Genomic DNA, 20,134 nt, shown 5'->3' on the forward strand with positions numbered 1-20,134 from the left:
GATGAGCTGTATTGATCCTTGTTTGGGGCACAAAATTAGGCAACATGAATACCAATGTAATATTTATTAATATACAATATTCCATTTGTACAACAACAATTTTAACAGTGTACAGTGGTGGCAAAGCTTGTACTTTCTCAAAGTCACTGTCGCGCTTACCAAAGATTATAGAGGAGCAAGATAGACCACTCCTCGAAAAACGCGTAGTATCACGTGTGTGATTGTGGACGCCATTTTTTGAGGCATTTTATTGGGCTCCCCCCCCCCCCCCACACTGTCATGGCGTTCTTATCTAAATTTCATCTCACTGCTCTGCTATCAATTATTCTAATCGTAAATCTAAACGACCCAACCTGTCATGCTTTAGGTTCCCCAATAAAAAAGAAAGGTGAGAAAATATTTTTATTATTTTCAGTCGATATTCTGTCATGAAAATTTTATTTTCTGTTCTCCCATCAACGGCCATTGGGAAACTAGGTTTGTCGGTACATTAGAAAGTTATTAGACTTATTTTTTAATAGATCTTTAGTTACCATAATAATAAAGTCAATTTTAACACTTCAGTACGTTTTTGGTATTGTTCTTGTAAGGGATTGGTCTCCACAATATGGCCCGCGGACACCTTAGGTCCAGTGACCAGGAGATTTTTCAAGCTCAAATTCAAGTCCGAGAATGGGCGGCTGTTACCCATTATATCCCTCGAATTGTTCAGGCATGTAGCACTAGGTTACAATAAACTTCCTACATATTCCAGGAATGTATCTCATAAAAATGGGAGAGGCTTAAATGCATTGTAAAATCATAAATCCATGTTGACTTGGACTAATCCTTTTACTGCTATCCAAATGCCCCATTATTACATCTTTAATAATTGACTCCAGCATCTTTCACACCACCAAAGTCAGGCTAACTGGTCTGTAATTCCCCGTTTTCTCTCTCGCTCCTTTCTTGAAAAGTGGGATAGCATTAGCTATCCTCCAATCCACAGGAACTGATCGTAAATCTATTGATCGTTGGAAAATGATCATATGTATAAATATATATGTATGTGTATATATGCATGTATGTGTATATATGCATGTATATGTGTGTATATATGTATGTATATATATGTTTATATGTGTGTATGTATGCATATAAATGTATCCATATGTATGCGTGTATTTGTATGTGTGCATATGTGTATACGTATGTATGTATGTGTATATATGTATGTGTGTATATATGTGGGTATAAATATATATATATATTATTACTATATAATTATATATATAATTGCCTTTATGGTTTATGTATATCATCTTACAAGACAAATAAATTAATAGTGATTATTTAAATCAAAGTTGCTTCTGATCCATGAGAATAAACTTAATTATCTCTAACTTGCCTCTCACACACAGACACACATTCATATAAATATATAAAATATGTATACGTTAAATTTAATTTTGTGCAGTGTGTGTTAAAGCGATACAAGGGAAACTGCACAATACAATGCAAGGGAAACTACGCAAAGGAGGGGGCTGTTCCCACTACAAGATACTCGAGGATCTTTGCTTAGGATCAAAGATTATAGAGGAGCTATATAATCTTTGCTTTGGATCTCAGCGGGTGGCATACCGGAAGTCGCGTGTCGCATTAAGAAATGGCAGCCGTGACGTTCCCTCACGTACTACACGCCAGCCTATTGGATTTCGGAGGAGTGGTCTATCTTGCTCCGCTATATGATCTTTGGCGCTTACAATCCTCAGACTTAGTTTAGCAAACAAACATCTAATATACAATTTGATACCTCAAAACAATTAAAATATTAGTAAGCAAGTGAAAAATAATCACCTTTTGTTTTTGTTTTAGCAGAGCAGCTTCTAGGGTTTCAACCTGAAACTGTCGCTGCTGACGTTCCTTTTTGAGTTTATCCAGTTGAAGTTCGATTTCCTGGATTTTCTGCAGAACTTTTGTTGGAAGCCCTTCTTTCCACTCTTCCACTACCCAACTCATTTTCCATAAATTTTGTTTTTAGAAAAGTATATCCTTCGGGAAAGAATGGGGAAAAATCTAAATTACATCGCAACAGGTATTGTGGAATCAAAGTGGCATGGTAATTTAAAAGGATTGCCTTCTATATTTATATTAGCAGACACTTCACTCCTACAACTGGAAATAGGACGTCAATACTTGCATGACCTTACTGCTCATGGAAAGCAAAATATATAGATCTTGCTGACAGTCATGGCCAAAACAGTCCAAAGCAAAGCAGGTAACGCCGGATGATTTATAGCTGAAGATGACCTTGGGTTTAGGAAGAGAAAGGATTCAACCACCCGGGTCTGCTATTTTGGTATATCCAGCCTCCTTTACTCTGGAACAGCGACAAGGTGAAACATAATAACTGGAGCAATACAACTTGAATGCGATCATTCACATTACATTCAGTGCTCTCGGTTTAAATAGTTTGCACTAAATATATGTGAGCCCAAGATTAAACTATTTAACACTGATACACCCTGGCTCAACAGGTTTGCATTGAATGATTACTGCTGACCACTGGTCCCTAGAGGAGTGTTCAACACATCCATAGATTTACCCCGATCACACATGAACGAGTCTGCGTGTGATAAGAATTGGCTGGAGCGGATAGCCAAGGTGGGGAAGAACCCAGAGCTGTGGAAACAGGGCTCCCTCTCTATAACGGGAAAAAAGTCGGTCATCGGGTGAGAGGTACTCTCGGGGCTGCTGTACTTGGCACGTGTGGCATGTCCCTCCCTCCAATGCCACAGGGGTCACCCGGGCCCTCTTCCAGTTCATCTGGGGGTCGAGGATGGACTGGGTGCGACGGGCCACAATGCACGTCGGCAGACAACAGGGGTAAAAGCGTGCCCAAAGTCACCCTGATGGCCACCTTCGTGTGTGGCTGAATCAGGCGGAGTTTAGAGCCTAAGCACGTGGGCACCAAGTGTCACTACCTGCTGAGGTTCTACCTGTCCCCGAAACGAAAGATGGTCTTGGCGCAGATGCCACGCAATGTGCCAGTCAGTTGGACATGGTCGCACCATCTGCCGCTCGTGGAAAAGTTTTTCCGGACCAACACCTTTGACCACATCCATCGGGCAGTAGTCAGCACGGATCGGCCTGCAGGGAAATGACTCCATGGATCCTGTGGCATGGTTCCCACAGCAGACTGACCAGCTTGTCTGGTGAAATGCCTCATCGCCAGAACTCACCAACAAGCACCAAAACCTGGCTTGACTGGCGGTGAGGGGAGCCCTCCCAGTTAGATCCTTCCTGCAGTGTCGGAGGCTTATTACCAACGCACGCTGCCTTCGGGACGGCTGCTTTTTCTCACAGAGAGTGGCGAGTCTGTGGAATTCTCTGCCTCAGGTGGAGGAGGCAGGTTCTCTAGATGCTTTCAAGAGAGAGCTAGATAGGGCTCTTAAAAATAGCGGAGTCAGGGGATATGGGGGGGGGGGGGGGGGGGGGGGGGGGGCAGGAACGGGATACTGATTGGGGATGATTGAATGGCGGTGCTGGCTCGAAGGGCCAAATGGCCTACTCCTGCACCTATTGTCTAGATCACCCACCTCTGTGCAGAGTGTGGATTCGCAAAGAGAATCTGGAGAGGTTTGCAAGGATCCCTGGCACGATTTATTCCGAACAGCTCAGTCTCAGAGGACACTGTGATTTACGGACTGTTCCCAGGGACGCATTCACATCAGTGGTGGAGGACCAGTCTAGAGTCCTTGCGCTGCTGGAGATGGACGGCAAGGTGTGGTGGGGACACACCTCAAAATAATGGAAGGGATTCCATGCCAGTGGGCCACATGAGTGGCAAGGGCGGGGGATAAACTTGTGAAATTTGTGTACACAGTATTGAATGTATAGCCTCCGAGAATGTCGGATGAATCTTGCGGTTCCTGATATTTATTACTTGAATAAAGCTTATTTTGAAATTAAATTAAAACGAGTCTACAACACCCGCGGGTTTTCCCTTCACTGGTGCTGGAGCCTGCAACACTCCCGGTCATCACTGGTGGAATCCACAACACACTCGGTTGCTGGTGGAGAATGCAACACACCCACAGGTTTAAATTGCAACACTCCCGCAAATTTACTCCATCACTGGCCCCTGGTGGAGAATGTAATGCACTCGCAGGTTTTGCCCAGTATCGGTGCAGGAATTTGCAATACACCCGCGTTTATCCAGATCACCGGTGCAGGAGAATGCAATCAGCACCCGCAGGTTCACCCCATCACTGGTGCTGGAGACTGCAACACACCCGCAAGTTTATCCCCATTATTTCATGTAGGAGTCTGCAACCCACCCGCAGGTTTAGCCCATGATCGGGTCAGGAAATCTGCAACACGCCGGCTTTACCTGGTCACTGGCCCCTGGTGGACAGCCTGCAGACCTAGTACCCGTCTGTCCGCGGATCGGGACAATGCCGATGCGCACCCCCAGCCCGAGCCCGCGCCCGCGACCCCGCACTCACCAACGGATTTGGAATTTGGAATTTGGAATTTCGAATGCCGCCGCCCCGAGTTCAAACTGCGCGCCGCTCCAATGACGACAGCCGCCGATCTATCGAGCGATCCCATTGGTTCGGTTCCCGACCGCCCTTCTCTGCCATTGGCCAATTCCGAGCCGCTGGCAGCCGGCGTCTGATTGGCCACGCCCCGCGTTCCAACGGCAGCCTCGCGCTGGCTGCTGGGGGGAACTGCAGGCGCGGGTTTACACCGGAGACAAACACAAAGTGCTGGAGTAACTGAGCGGGACCAGCGGAGAGACAGACATAGACAGGCGATACGCTCCAGGTCGCCACACCGGCTCTCAACAAAGGTCTATATCTCTCGTTTCCCTTATCCCTAACCAGTCTGATGAAGGGTCTCGACCCGAAACGTCACCTACTCCTTCTCTCCAGAGATGCAACTGCTGCTGCTGCTGCTGCGTCCCGTTGAGTTACTCCAGCTTTTTGTGTCTATCAAAGGTTTCTACACCATCTGTGCTCTTCCTCCTCCACGCTCCCCGAGTTATAAGGAATAGGAGCAGAGTCAATTAAATCATGGCTGATCTATCTTTCCCTCCTAACCCCATTCTCCTGCCTTCTCCCCATAACTTCTGACACCGGCACTACTCAAGAATCTATCTATCTGCCTTAAAAATATCCTCTGACTTGGCCTCCACAGCATTCTGTGGCAAAGAATTCCACAAGCCCAAAGAAATTCCTCCTCATCTCCTTCCTAAGAGAACGTCCTTTAATTCTGAGGCCATGACTATCTTAGACTGTGCCACTAGTGGAAACATCCTCTCCACGACCACTCTATCCAAGCCTTTCACTATTCTGTATGTTTCAATGAGGTCCCCCCCCCCCCCTCATTCTTCTAAACTCCAGCGAGCACAAGCCCAGTGCAGAGGGAACTGCAGGTGCAGGTTTACACCAGAGATAAACAAAGTGCTGGAGTAACTCAGTGGGACAAGCAGCATCTCTGGAGAATATGGACAGGTGATGTTTCCAGTCGGGACACTGGGTCTGAAGAAGGGTTTCTACATTGTATGTGCTCTTCCACTTCCACTCTCCCTGAGTTAGCAGGCTTCCTTCTCCTAAAATCCGTTCAAATGCTAGTCTTCCTTACCCCCCCCCCCAAGCTTCTTAATCAAAAGTTCCTCAGATAGCCACAAAATGCTGGAGTAACTGAGCGAGACGGACAGCATCTCTGGAGAGAAGGGATGAGTAACGTTTCGGGCCAAGAGTCAGGGAAGGCGAGACGGAGATGTATGAATGGATGAATTCATTAATACTTTTATGAATGAATCATTTTTGTCACATGTGACAAGTCACAGTGAAATTCTTTGCTTGCATACCCAAGGTATCCAAATAGTCGCCACATCGAGGGCGCTTACACAGTTACAAAGTCCTCCCGCGCCAGGTCCCCCTCTGCTCTTACCCCTCCATCAGGGGGGGTACCCCCACGCCAGGTCTCCATCGTCCCTTCCCTCGGCAGCGCCGTCCTCGCTCTCACGTTCGGCACCGTCGTCGACTGCCTCACCGACCTCTCCAGTATCTCTGCCGGGTCCTCACCGTGGTGCCTTCCCAAGCCCCAGCCACGGGCTCCGACCTGCGAGGCTCCGGCCTCGGCTTCTCTGCGGGCTCTGACCCACGGGATTCCGTCGACCCAGGTATCGTGTATCGGCCACAAGCTCCGTCAAGTTCGGTCGTGGGCTCCGGCCTGCCGGGAGGTGTCTGCCACGGCGCATGCAAGATGTGAGAACGAGATATCAAAGGGGTTGAGGATCAAGGAAAATGTAGCATAAATGTAGTAGGCTTTCTAGCAAACAATAATCAATGTTTTCCTTGAACCTCATCCCCTTTGATGTCTCATTCTCACATCTTACACTTCCTTATCTCTGTGTTTCCCTCTCCCCTGACTCTCAGTCAGAAGAACGGTCTCCACCCGAAACGTCAGCTATTTGTTTTCTCCAGAGATGCTGCCTGTTCCGCTGAGTTACTACAGGTTATTGTATTTATTGTTAGCTGTGGGCTGGGTGTCATGACACCAGATCAACAATGAACACACTGGCACATGAACACACTGGCACACACAGCAAGGTGAACTCACCCAAAGGGCTTTATTTCCAATGACAAACAAGAGCTTCCAGAATCATCCCAGCAGCTTCCTTATCTCTCCCACTGGCCATGGGGAGGGGGAGCAACCACTCTGGGTTTCTCATGGGATATGAAAGATGTCCTCTCGGGGATCAGAAAGATGTCCTTCAACTGATCGACAAGTTTAACTGCATGTTATCGCTGGTAGCGAGAGAGCTGGTCCCCAATGGCGATTGACTACAGTCTTTACGTCTTTTGAATTCTCAGCCCATGCTGTGAGAAGGGAGTTTACATTGATAATCCTGATCCTTTTTCCTCAGTCACACCAACGAGGAGTGGGACTGGGAGTTCCTTAACCATTCTTACAGTGATCGACCAACTGTGCTGCTTGGTGGCAATAGATATTCAGTGCCCTCCATAATGTTTGGGCCGAAGACCCATCATTTATTTATTTGGCTCTGTACTTCACAATTTGAGATTTGTAATAGAAAAAAATCACACGTGGTTAAAGTGCACATTGTAAGATTTTAATAAAGGCCATGTTTATACATTTTGGTTTCACCATGTAGAAATTACAGCTGTGTTTATACTTAGTCCCCCCCATTTCAGGGCACCATAATGTTTGGGACACAGCGGTGTAATGTAAATGAAAGTAGTCATGTTTAGTATTTTGTTGCATATCCTTTGCATGCATTGACTGCTTGTCTGCAATTCATGGACATCACCAGTTGCTGGGTGTCTTCTCTGGTGATGCTCTGCCAGGCCTGTATTGCAGCCATCGTTAGCTTATGCTTGTTTTTGGGGCTATTCCCCTTCAGTTTTCTCTTCAGCATATAAAAGGCATGCTCAACTGGGTTCAGATCAGGTGATTGACCTGGCCACTCAAGAATTTACCATTTTTTAGCTTTGAAAAACTCCTTTGTTGCTTTAGCAGTATGTTTGGGATCATTGTCTTGCTGTAGAATGAACCGCCGGCCAATGAGTTTTGAGGCATTTGTTTGAACTTGAGCAGATAGGGTGTGTCTATTCACTTCAGAATTCATATGCTACTACCATCAGCAGTTGTATCATCAATGACGATAAGCGAGCCAGTACGTTCAGCAGCCATACATGCCCAGACCCTAACACCCCCACCACTGTGTTTCACAGATGAGTGGTATGCTTTGGATCTTGGACAGTTCCTTCTCTCCTCCATACATTGCTCTTGCCATCACTCTGATATAAGTTAATCTTCGTCTTACCTGTCCACAAGACCTTTTTCCAGAATTGTGGATGTTCTTTTAAGTACTTCTTGGCAAACTGTAACCCTGCCATCCTATTTTTGTAGCTAACCAGTGGTTTGCATCTTGCAGTGTAGCCTCTGTATTTATGTTCATGAAGTCTTCTGCGGACAGTGGTTATTGACAAATCCACACCTGACTCCTGAAGAGTGTTTCTGATCTGTCGGACAGGTGTTTGGGATTTTTCTTTATTATAGAGAATTCTTCTGTCATCAGCTGTGGAAGTTTTCCTTGGCCTGCCAGTCCCTTTGCAATTACTAAGCTCACCAGTGCTCTCTTTCTTCTTAATGATGTTCTAAACTGTTGATTTTGGTAAGCCTGAGGTTTGGCTGATGTGTCTAACAGTTTTATTCTTGTTTCACAGTCTCATATTGGCTTCTTTGACTTTCATTGGCACAACTTTGGTCCCCATGTTGATAAACAGCAAGTTTCCAAAGGTGAGGGAAAGACTGGATGAAAGACTAGGTGTTGAGAGCTCTCATACCTGCATGAGGGAGGCAATTAAACACACCTGAGCAATTACAAACACCTGTGAAGCCATGTGTCCCAAACATTATGGTGCCCTGAAATAGGAGGACTATGTATAAACACAGCTGTAATTTCTACATGGTGAAATTAAAATGTATAAAAATATCCTTTAATAAAATCTGACAATGTACACTTTAATCACATGTGTTTTTTTTTCTATTACAAATCTCAAATTGTGGAGTACAGAGGCAAATAAATAAATGATGGGTCTTTGTCCCAAACATTATTTTTGATTGGACTTTACTGGCTTCATCTTGCACCAGGTTATATGACCATTACTTTCTAAGAGGTAGCCAAATCAGTCGAGTGAAGCCCAGTGGCACGTTACCCACCACAATCCACAGGGTATCAGCACCCCAGGTGAAGCTCAACCAAGTACTGTCCCACCAATGGACACAAGTCCAGAGCACAACCAGCCACAGTCAGTGGTAGAGAGGAAGATGGAAGGAAAAAAGCCAAATGGAGCAGGCTGTGGCTGAAGAGAAAAGATGCTGTCTGGTCTGCCACGTGACCATCTAGAGGCTAACCATAAGACACACACCCGGGTCTGATCTCCCTGCAGTGGGCCTGCCGTGACTGAGGGTGTCTTGTGATAAAAGGCCAAAACACCCAGTGACGTTGAGGCACACAACTGAAGATGTGTCTGATTGGTAGCAAAATCACCTAGTGGTCATCTCCAAGTATACCAAATGTCAATTGTAGTGAAAAACCTTAGGGATTGTAATATCCAGTCCTACTAATCAACCGTATCATGTAAAAGTACACTGTGAATGGCTTGATTGTAATCATGTATTGTCTTTCCACTGACTGGATAGGCGCAACAAAAGCTTTTCACTGTACCTTAGCACACGTGACAATAAACTAAATGTGTAGGAAGGAACTGCAGATGATGGTTTAAGCCAAAGATTGACACAAAAAGCTAGAGTAACTCAGCAGGACAGGCAGCATCTTTGGGGAGAAGGAGTGGATGATGTTTCAGGTCGAGACCCTTCTTCAGACTCCACTCCCCTTACCTTCTCAAATCTAACCCCCTCTGAACGTACAGCCCTCCGCTCATGCTACAATAACCCTGAAATTATCATCAAACCCGCCAACAAGGGAGGTACTGTGGTAGTCTGTTGAGCTGACCTCTACTGCACTGAGGCCAGGCGCTAGATCATGGACCATCATCCCACAGTTGAGCACTAGGCCATAATCTCACAGACCATTTCTGATTTTATCACTTCTGGCTGTCTGCCCTCCACAGCCTCCAACCATAACATTTCCCAGCCCCCGCACGGCCTGGTTTTACCTTCTCCCCAAAATCCATAAACAGAACTGACCCATTGTTTCTGCCTGCTCCTGTCCCACTGAAATGATTTCCACGTACCTCGACTCCATCCTATCCCCCCCCGGTCCAATTTCTCCTGCCCTATGTCCAAGATACCTCAAACGCCCTTCATATCTTCAATGACTTTCGGTTTACGAGCCCTCATATTTACAATTAGTCTGAAGAAGGGTCTCGACCCGAAACAACACCCATCCTTCTCTCCAGAGATGCTGTCTGTCCTGCTGAGTTACTTCAGCTTTTTGTGATGATAAACTGAACTGCATTGAGAGGGGCTGACAAGCTGATGAGGTGCAGACGATTTGAGCCAATAGCCATTAATAGGGCTCAGCTGAGGCTTGTTTGGTTGAGGCCTCAGCTTAGAGGCCTCCAGCATTGTTTGTGGTGATGGGGATCGGAACGTTCCTATGGGAGAATGTGTGACCACAGTATTGTGTTATCATTTGTCTAGGCTCAAAATTATGAATGGGAAATTCCATAGTTTGGAAGTGCACAAAAATTATTGAATATAAACTATGACAGTTAAATAAACTAGGTTAGCAACTCTGATTTTGTGACAGTTTGTTATTTTCCTTTCATGGTGATAACTTGACATTGATAACATCACCTACATCATCTCAGATGTTTCATAAATATTTATTTTACAAGTAGGTATGAAACAGTTTATAATTCTAAGTATTACGTACTTTCAAAAATATTATTTATTATTAACGTGCACAATGGCGCATAGGTAGAGTTGCTGCCTTACAGTGCCAGGGTCCCGGGTTCGAACATTCTCACTGTGACCATGTGGGTTTTCTCCAGGTACTCTGGTCTCCTCCCACATTCCATAGACTTGCAGGTTTGTAGGTTAAATTGTCCCTGGTGCGTTAGATTAAACTAATGCATGCGTGTTCTTTGGCCGGAGCGGACATGGTAGGCAGAAGGGCCTGTTTCCATGCTGTATCTCTAAAACCAAAAAGTAAAAAACTTCTGTTGATTAATATTTCAAAATCAATTATCCACACATATCTATTTTTAACAGTACAGAGCAATTCAATATTTTATTTTATTTGTGATGTTTAGAATTGTGGTATTTAGATGTTTATTTTATTTAAAACATTACAAAGTTTATGCCTTCTTCACTCAGCTGACATAACAATGAAACCAAGAGTGTTAATTTAATGTATTGCATCAATTTGTGCTTAAAACATTGGGACATGTTTATTTTTGAGGTGAAAGGATTAAGGAATTTTAAAGTTAAAAAATACGTTTTTCAAAACCTTGAACTTAACCGATTGATAAAAATTGGAATCATCATCTGTGTTTTTCATCTGAGAAGTACATTTGTGGATTGTTATTTTCTCAGAACATCATGTGGGTGGGCGGCCACAAAATTCCACGGGTCATCATCCTGGCACCGATATATGATTGTACCCACAAGTATTAACCAGTTCTAACCATGCCATAGCGTGTTGTTAAAATGAAAGCACCTAATCAACAAGGTTCAACTTGCTTTAGCCAAAGTGGAAAAAATTCAAAATGCTCAAGATCACATGGAAGGCATGAGGTTCATTTGTGTGTCAACTACACAGAAATAAAATACAAAGAACATTTAACATCCACAGAAGGAATCTTGATATTTAAAGGCTTGATTCTTGTTTCATTGCATCATAGCATAGTAGGTAAGTAGGTTTATGGGCAAGTGTTCACATACAAGGAATTTGCCTTGGTGCTCCGTCCACAAGTAACATGACATACAGTGACAGCTACGAATGACCAAGAAAACACTAAACATTAATAATAATAAGACATTAATGATAAACCACATAGCTGTGATGAATTACATTTACCATTTGTATCTACACCTAATTTTCTTTTGTAATTTTCCTAAAGAAAATATGTAGTTCAAATGAGTGTCTGGGTTGGTACAATAAATCGATTGCTAAAATAACAGGTAAAATGAGCTTTATTTACTGTATGTTGTCAAGGGGCACTGGTATAACACAATATACAACCCAAGGAAAGTAGACATAAAGTCATTGAGTTACTCAGTGGGTCAAGCAGCATCTCAGGAGAACTTGGATACTGTAGGTGATGTTTCCAGGGACCTTCTTCAGTCTGATTGTAGTACGGGGATAAAAGCTGGAAGAGCGGTTGGGGTGGCAAGTGGTAAATAGATGGATGTAGGTAAGGGAGTTGGTTGGCAAATGGTTGAACAAAGTCTAGAGATGAAACGATAAGAAGTGTGAGATAAGGATAGTAGAGGCACGAAATGTGAAGCCAGAGAAAGGAATATAGGTGGAAGGGGAAGGAAAAGGGGAGAAATGGGCACATCTAGGTGGGGCACAGGGAAGAGAAGGGAAAAAAGGGAAGGGGAGTTAAAATGGTTAACAAACAGGCCTTCGCAGAGGTTAAGCACGTGAAACAGTTGCCTTGCCTGGTCTATGCTTGATCTCTCCGATGTAAAGTAGGCAACATTGGAAACACCAAATGCAATAGATGAGGTTAGTGGAGGTGCACATTAACTTTTGTCTCACCTGGAAGGAATGCTTGGGACTCTGGTTGTATGTGTAAGAAAAGGTATAACATCTATGATTCCAGGGGAAAGTACCTGGGTAGGGGATGGCTTGGGTGAGAAGGGATGTGTGAACCAAAGAGTTGCGGAAGAACAGTCTTTGCAGAAAGTGGAATGGTGTGGAGATGAGAAAATGCAACCAGTGCAGGGATCACGGCGAAATGTCTAACTTCAAAAAGATAATAGGTGCAGTAGGCCATTCGGCCCTTCGAGCCAGCACCGCCATTCAATGTGATCATGGCTGATCATCCACCATCAGTACCCAGTTCCTGCCTTCTCCCCATATCCCCTGACTCCGCTATCTTTAAGAGCTCTATCTAACTCTCTCTTCAAAGCATCCAGAGAAATGGCCTCCACTGCCTTCTGAGGCAGAGAATTCCACAGATTCACAACCCTCGGTTTAAAAGTTTTGCCGCATCTCCATTCTAAATGGCTTACCCCTTATTATTAAAGAGTGGCCTCTGGTTCTGGATTCCCCCAACATCAGGAACATGTTTCCTGCCTCTAGCAAGTCCAAACCCTTAATAATCTTATATATTTCAAAAAGATCCCCTCTCATCCTAAATTCCAAAGTACACAAACCCAGCCTCTCCATTCTATCAGCATATGACAATCCCGCCATCCCGGGAATTAACTTTGTGAACCTATGCTGCACTCCCTCAATAACACGAACGTTTCCTCAAATGTGGAGACCAAAACTGCACACAATACTCCAAGTGTGGTCTCATTAGGGCCCTGTACAACTGCAGAAGGACCTCTTTGCTCCTATACTCAACTCCTCGTGTTATGAAGGCCAACATGCCATTCGCTTTCTTCACTGCCTGCTGCACCTGCATACTTACTTTCAGTGACTGATGCACAAGGACCCCCCAGATCTCGTTGTATAGCCCTTGAGGGAAATAGAGTGAAATAGCCCTTGCTTTACCTCTCTCTACACCCCCCTCCCCCTTCCCAGTGCTCCCACCAGTCGTTACAGTCTCTGAATACATTCTATCTCTCTCCCGCCCACTCCCCTGACATCAGTCTGAAGAAGGGTCTCGACCCGAACCGTCACCCATTCTTTCTCTCTAGAGATGCTGCCTGTCCCGCTGAGTTACTCCAGCATTCTATCCTCTAGTGTATGAATCCTGACTTGCATCCCCCTCACATCCGCACTCATTGGTCAGCAACATTTGCAGTCTGGAATCTACTGCTTCAAAACATTCCTTCACATTTTCAAATCCATCTGATGATTTGAGTCGTCCTATTTTTGATAATTCCTCCAGTCCTAGATCACTTAACGGTTTCTGTGCTTCTCCAGGTAAATTCTATCATTTGATGCCTCGGCAACTTATTAAATCTCTCCACTTTATCTTCCTTTAAGACAATCCTTAAAATTTAACTTTTTGGCCATATGTTGATCAGCACATTTTACTATTTTGAGGAACTCTTGTAAATAATAAAACTTCTGGGCCGAACATTTCTCATCCGAATTCCTTAGATGAATCCCAAGTAGTGTAATGCACAGATACCTCTAGTATCTTTGGTGTAAAGTAGAACTCGGGGGTCAGATGGGCTCTCAGATGCCAGCGCAATGGTGAAGAGATTGTGAGTGGAAGAAGGCAATCAAAACAATAGTGAAGGGTTTATAGGGATCAGAGCGGTTGGAATGTCAAATGAAATGCATGAAGCGGCCGTAATACTTAAATACAAAAATCTCCGCCACACGGTGTCACCCACGAGACAGCTTTTCAGCAGTTGGCAACATTGCTCGCCTCTACAATCGCAAAATATAATAATCTGAGTTGCAGACGACATACATTCCTTGGGGAAGAAAGTGCATTCGTTTCATAATATTTTACTGTCCAAATGTATCAATATGGTTGAAAGAATGCACTTTTTGGCGTGAAGGCACCCAACCACGTCGGCTCACATAGTTAGCTGAACAAACTCCCCATTGATTACTATAAAACAATGCGTGCAATGAAAAAAATATATATAATCGCATTAAAGGAAAGGTTAAACTGTTGCAGGCCAGCTTTGAATCGACGCTGGCTGGGCGTGTTTTCGCTGTGTGACCATTAAGAAGGAACGACATCTCAGCCCTGCAGCAGCTCGCATTCCTGGCATTCCACCTTTCTGATGTCACGAGGCGTAGATTTTTTTCCCCCAAACCCACAAACTCTGACCATGTTATTCCATCGAAAATAGTCTCGCTTGCAAAGTGGGGTGGGGGGGAAAGAAAGAGGAGAAAGGGAGAGGCGAGGAAAGGGACGGAGAGATCGGACGAGCTGGAAGCGGGAAGGGGAGCGCTGCCCCGGCGGCCGAGCTCTCTCCCCCCCCCCCACTCACCCTCACCCTACCCCGGGCGAAAGTAGTTGTCGAGAGCGCTGACTGAGCCGCGCTCCCGGGACAACGCCAGGCGAGCGGCTTCCCCGGGCCAGTGCACGCACAGCGTGGATCCCTTGTCCGGGACGGTGCTACCGGCCCTGTGCCCACTTTTGGAAACTCCTCTCCTTTAAAAAAAAACAACAATATATATACACAAGGAAAGGAAACACACATTTTGGAAAGTCCTTTGGAGAGAGCGCACGCGCTGCTTGTGGATTTAATGGACTGGCCGGACTCAATAATAGAGGACACGTAAACAGGTAAGAGGGCACTCTCGCAGCTTGTCTCTTTTAATTAGAATAGGTGTGGGTGGGGGAAGGTAAAGAAGAAGGTGAGAAGTGAGCCTTTGCTTGATCCCTATGCACTCGTCTCTGAGTGTTTTATAAGAGGCAGTCAGTCAGACTCAAAGATGTGTACCTCCAGACTCAAAGATCTTTGGTCAGAGTTGCCTCCCTCTGCGGCTCCACTGCCAGCGGTCCCCGGCTGCTTGATCTTTCCTGCACTTCCCTTGTTTTAGGCTTTCGGGATGGGGAGCTATTAGACCAAGACGTCGCAGCCTTCTATTCTAACGTGTGTCTGTTCAACGTTGTGAAGTGCTTGGACTGGGAAGGTGCCTGCTTTGGCCCGTGCTTTGTTGCAACGTGTTTAAAGAGACCTTCTCGGTGGGGAATCTTGGTAGTGGAATAAAGGACAGGATGCTGTGCAGTCAGAGACAATTACCTTTAATCGTTACCTTAGTGGCAAAGGTGTTTACTTGAACATGTTAAATAGTTGAACATTTTTTAAATTTAAAACCAGAACACAAATGAACATGACTGCTTAGGCCCCCAAGATTGTGAATAAACAATCAAACGATTTAGCTTGCCGGATGAATTAGATTATATCACAAAGCAAAACTTGAAACGATAATATAAAATATAGTTCTAGTAAGTTGCACAAACTCTCCAAATTCAGTCTGTTTCGCTGAAAAAAGATTCAGTTTGAAATGTTTATAATTTGACTTCCCGTGCCTTGGTTTTTCCAATAGAAGTATTGAAACAAAGGATATTGTTGACTTTGGGATGACTGCCTCTTAGGACACAAACAGCATTTTCACAATATTTTTTGAAAACATCATAGATATAATCATTATATAAACGTTAAATATCTGGAATAAAACATTCATCCACAGTGTTTCCATTAATGTCACATTATGCTTACATTTTATTCAATTTGTTAATTTCATAAACAACCTTGTGCTTGCTAAAACTTTTAAAAGGGATATGTGGCATTCATCACATTTGGTCATAGTGTAAGCAATCTGATCTGAATTACTACTTGTGTTCTGATCCACTCTGTGTAGTAATTAACTGTAATGGAAATGCAATTTGAAACATATGACCTGTGGGCATGTCTGGGTTCAAATTCTGAGGTAATGTGTGATACAAGCACGAGATTAAATTAACCTTAGGTTAATGCTGTCACATTTTCAAAGGTGGTCCACTGGTTGCAAAAAATCATTGACTTGGAAGATGGCACCTGAGTTATTTGAAAGTTAGAAATTTGGGAGAAATAAGATCAAACACAATGGATAATCCATTTGTTGCTTGCACATTAGAATAATGTTTTGTACATAAGATCTGTTATCCCAGGCACTTTTACCAAAAATCTATGAAACAGGACATTTTTCAAGAGTCAAGAGTGTTTTTATTGTCATTTGTCCCGGCAGGCCAATGACATTCTTACTTGCTGCAGCACAACAGAATATGTGAATATGTAAACATTGTATATAACGGGGGAAAAAAGTTCAATAAATAACAAATATAGTGCAAATAACAAATAATAATATAGTCTTTTGCAGTTCAGAGCTCATAGCTTAATTGTTGTGTTTAATAGCCTGATGGCTGTGGGGAATTAGTTGGCTATTAAACACAACAAATAAGTTATGCACTTTTTTATGCACTTATAAGTTTAATGCACTTTGCAATCATTAGATCATGGGAGGAATAGATCGGGTAAGATGCACAGAGTCTCTCGCCCAGAGTAGGGAAATCGAGGACCAGAGGACATAGGCTTAAGATGAAGGGGAAAATATTTAATAGGAATCTGAGGGTGGTGGGTGTATGGAACAAGCTGCCAGAGGAGGTAGTTGGGGCTAGGACTATCCCAAAGTTTAAGAAATAGTTAGACATGTAAATGGATAGTACAAATTTGGAGGGAAATGGACCAAGCACACACAGGCAGATGGGACTAGTGTAGCTGGGGCATGTTGGCCAGTGTGGGCAAGTTGGGCCGAAGGGCCTGTTCCCACAATGTATCACTGTGACTCTGACTTCAAGATGACTTTGTACTTTGATAGCTTCATTATCTATCTGAGTGTTATCCTTTTCATATTCACAATAAACAAGTCAACATCTTGGGTATTACAGTTCCCCCAGGAACAAAAAGAGGTCAAAGGCTGTGTGTTCTGAGGCGAGAAACCTGACTCCTTATTTTCCTCAAAGCCTTTACACTATCGACAATGCACGATGATTATCCAATGTTCAGTTCCTTTAACAACTCCTCAGTAAATGGAACAGACTCTGTGTGCTGCAAGAACTAGGCAGAATTCAGTTATTATGGGTTAATAAATGGCAATGAAATTTATACCATTAATGTTACAAGACCACTGCCACCAAGATAGAGGCTAACCATGTAATATTGGCAATAAATGCTTCACCATTGTCGGACGACCATTGACCAATAACTTGATAGGATCAGTTCCATAAATGCTATGATTGCAGGAGCAAGTCGGAGGCATGGTATCTAGTAGCAAGTGATGCACCAACTATTTTTGTTCTGCCATTGAAAAGGCACAGTTCAGGAGTGCTGTGGTTTTCTCTGAATGAGTGCAGTTGCAGCTCACTGTATCACCACCCTGCTCTGTGTATATTGAGTACAAATTTCATGGCATTTTTTTTACCTGCATTGCTCTGACAGCACCTCCCAACCCATGACCTCTACCAAGAAGGACAAGTACAGTAGTGCAACGGGGACACCACCTAGGAACACACACCCCTTGAAATAACACACTCTTAGCATAGAAATGAGATAAAAGGCAGGTAATTCAGCACCCCTGGTATTTTAGTTGTGCCAGATGACCATTTTTTTTAGACTATTGGGTGTTTCTCATATTAATACTCCCAGACACTTTAATTTCACATTTCCTACATGTTTCACAAGAGTATAATAAAATTTCAAGTAAAGCTGGTGAGCTTAAAAGGAGCAGGAAGTAAAGAAGTAGCCCTGACCTTGGCTCTGGCTACAAACATACACATGTTTATGACCCCTTACTGTTTGATCCCAGCCCTGGCTCCAGACACACAGCCAGCCTGCAGTCTAGACTGACTCTGGTCACACACCCTGCTTGTACTCTGGCCCCCAGCTCACATCTGGATTGATGAGTAAACCAGATGCTGATCGTTCAGGATTGCTGAACAATTGGATTCTGGATTATTGGAGTTTTCCAAATCCTGGGATTCCTTGCATGACAGCATGGCAGGCTAAGAGGACTGCAGCAATTCAAGAAGTCGTTTTGCCATGATTTCATCAAGCAATCGGGGATGGGCGATGAATGCTGGCCTTGTCAAGGATGCCTGCTTTCTGTAATTAAAAATAGTCAGGCTTGAGGAATGCACTGCATCAACTGGGCAGCACAAAAGGCCTCAAAAAGCTCTACTCCATTCAGAACAGAGCACCTGCTTGATTAATAATTCATTCACCCCCATAACCATTAATTGCCTTCCTAATAGGCTTAGCATGCCTTCAGTAGGCATGCCTACCATCTTGCAAAATACCCTGTATTTACTCATGCAGGTTACCCCATCAGTCCCTCCTAAACCCAGGACCTGTGTAGGAAGGAACTGCAGATGCTGGTTTAATCCGAAGATAGACACAAAATACTGGAGGATACTCAGCAGGACAGGCAGCATCTCTGGATAGGAGGAATGGGTGACGTTTCAGGTCAAGATCCTCCTTCAGACTGTCAGGGGAGGGAGATACTGAGATAAGGAAGCGTAAGGTGTGAAAACGAGACAAATCTGATGGAGATCAATGAAAATGTAGAATAGATCATTGTTGGCTAGGACAAAGAAAACAGAGATAAAACGTAATTGAGAACAGTCAGACTGGTCGGAGAACTGGGCAATGAGGGGGGGGGGGATGGGGAGCAAGGTTTACTTGAAGTTAGAGGTCAATATTCATACCACTGGGGTGTAAACTGTCCAAGTAAAATATGAGAAGTGGCCTCACTCTGACAATGGACACCTGTACCACTTGTGAAGCAGCATCAGCAGGTTCCCTTCCAGTTCACTGATGATTCTGACATAAAAATGTATTACTATGTATAAATCCTACCCCAAAATGCCAGAGACTGCAGCAATTCAAGACAGCAGTTCACAGTGTCCACCACAAGGGCACTTTGGGGTGGGCAATTAACCCTGACTGTGCCAGAGCCTTACACATTCCATGCAAAAATGGATCTGTTCTGGTTTTAAACTTCAACAGGATACCTTCATGTTTTCTTGGATTGCCTGCCCTGGAGTGCCTCCAATCCAGGAAGCCTGTGGGCCTGTGACACAATGTTCCACTCCTCTGCCAATCACCTCTGTGTCCTGTGTGGGGCATCTCCTGCAGACGACCTTGAAGGCACTGGACGTAGTACCCTCTCCTACTGGGCGGTCCACTTGCCTCCATCACCGCCGGGCGGTCCACTTGCCTCCATCACCACCAGCGGCTCCCTCCTCCACTCTTCGTGGCTTCCCAGCTCCCTCCTCTGGTCTTCGTGGCTTCCCAGCTACTGTTGCACGTGTCAAGTCAAGTCAAGTTTATTTGTCACATACACATACGAGATGTGCAGTGAAATGAAAGTGGCAATGCTCGCGGACCTTTGTGCAAAAGACAAACAACAAAATAACCAAACAAATTATAAACACAATCATAACACACATATTCTTTTACATAATAAATAATGGAAGGAAAAACGTTCTGTAGAGCTAGTCCCTGGTGAGATTGGCCGTTGGTCTTCGTTCTTAGGGGCCGGCGGGTCTTTGTTCTCAGAAAGAATTGCAGATGCTGGTTTAAACTGAAGATGGACACAAAATGCTGGAGTATTTCAGCTGGACAGGCAGCATCTCTGAGAAGGACGGATGATGTTTTGGGTCAAGACCCTTCTTCAGAGTCTGAAGAAAGGTCCTGACCCGAAACATCGCCCATTCCTTCGATCCAGAGATGCTGCCTGTCCCGCTGAGTTACTCCAGCATTTTGTGTCTATCTTAGGGTTTTTGTTCTCGTTGGCTGGCGAATCTGTCCTTGTTCCTTATGCGGTCTTTGGCTGTACTTGTCCGTCCTGTCCTCGTTCTCGGCGGTCACTTCGGCTGCCGGGCTCGTTCTTGTCTGTGTCGACAGTGGGCCGGGTCTGCACCAGCTAGGCTGTACGGTGCTCGCCGGTGACCCA

General features: G+C 44.5%; 2 protein-coding genes and 1 long non-coding RNA gene across 5 annotated transcripts in view; 2 read left to right on the forward strand and 1 right to left on the reverse strand.

The window, feature by feature from the left end:
- cenpf (centromere protein F) overlaps positions 1 to 4,614 on the reverse strand; it is a 59,960-nt gene extending 55,346 nt beyond the window's left edge. The window contains exons 1-2 of one of the 2 annotated variants that reach the window (XM_055639746.1): positions 4,488 to 4,614; positions 1,837 to 2,031 (exon numbers count right to left, since the gene is read on the reverse strand). In XM_055639746.1, the coding sequence (XP_055495721.1) occupies positions 1,837 to 1,998 (162 nt within the window). In that variant the 5' untranslated portion in view covers positions 1,999 to 2,031; positions 4,488 to 4,614. Of the gene's footprint in view, positions 1 to 1,836; positions 2,032 to 4,372 lie in introns of both variants that reach the window. The other variant, XM_055639747.1, reaches the window with a different exon arrangement.
- Positions 4,615 to 4,678: 64 nt separating this feature from the next.
- Positions 4,679 to 8,536, forward strand: LOC129699726 (uncharacterized). Its single transcript, XR_008723921.1, has 2 exons — positions 4,679 to 4,834; positions 8,244 to 8,536. It is a non-coding gene; the product is annotated as an uncharacterized LOC129699726 (long non-coding RNA).
- A 6,234-nt stretch (positions 8,537 to 14,770) lies between these two features.
- Positions 14,771 to 20,134, forward strand: part of LOC129699727 (tyrosine-protein phosphatase non-receptor type 14-like) — a 183,488-nt gene continuing 178,124 nt past the window's right edge. For both annotated transcript variants that reach the window (XM_055639749.1, XM_055639751.1), the window contains exon 1: positions 14,771 to 14,921. The gene's annotated coding sequence lies outside the window, so the exon portion shown is untranslated. The remainder of the gene's footprint in view (positions 14,922 to 20,134) is intronic.

Source organism: Leucoraja erinacea, chromosome 8, assembly GCF_028641065.1.
Source record: "Leucoraja erinacea ecotype New England chromosome 8, Leri_hhj_1, whole genome shotgun sequence".
Classification (NCBI taxonomy): Eukaryota; Metazoa; Chordata; class Chondrichthyes; order Rajiformes; family Rajidae; genus Leucoraja; species Leucoraja erinaceus.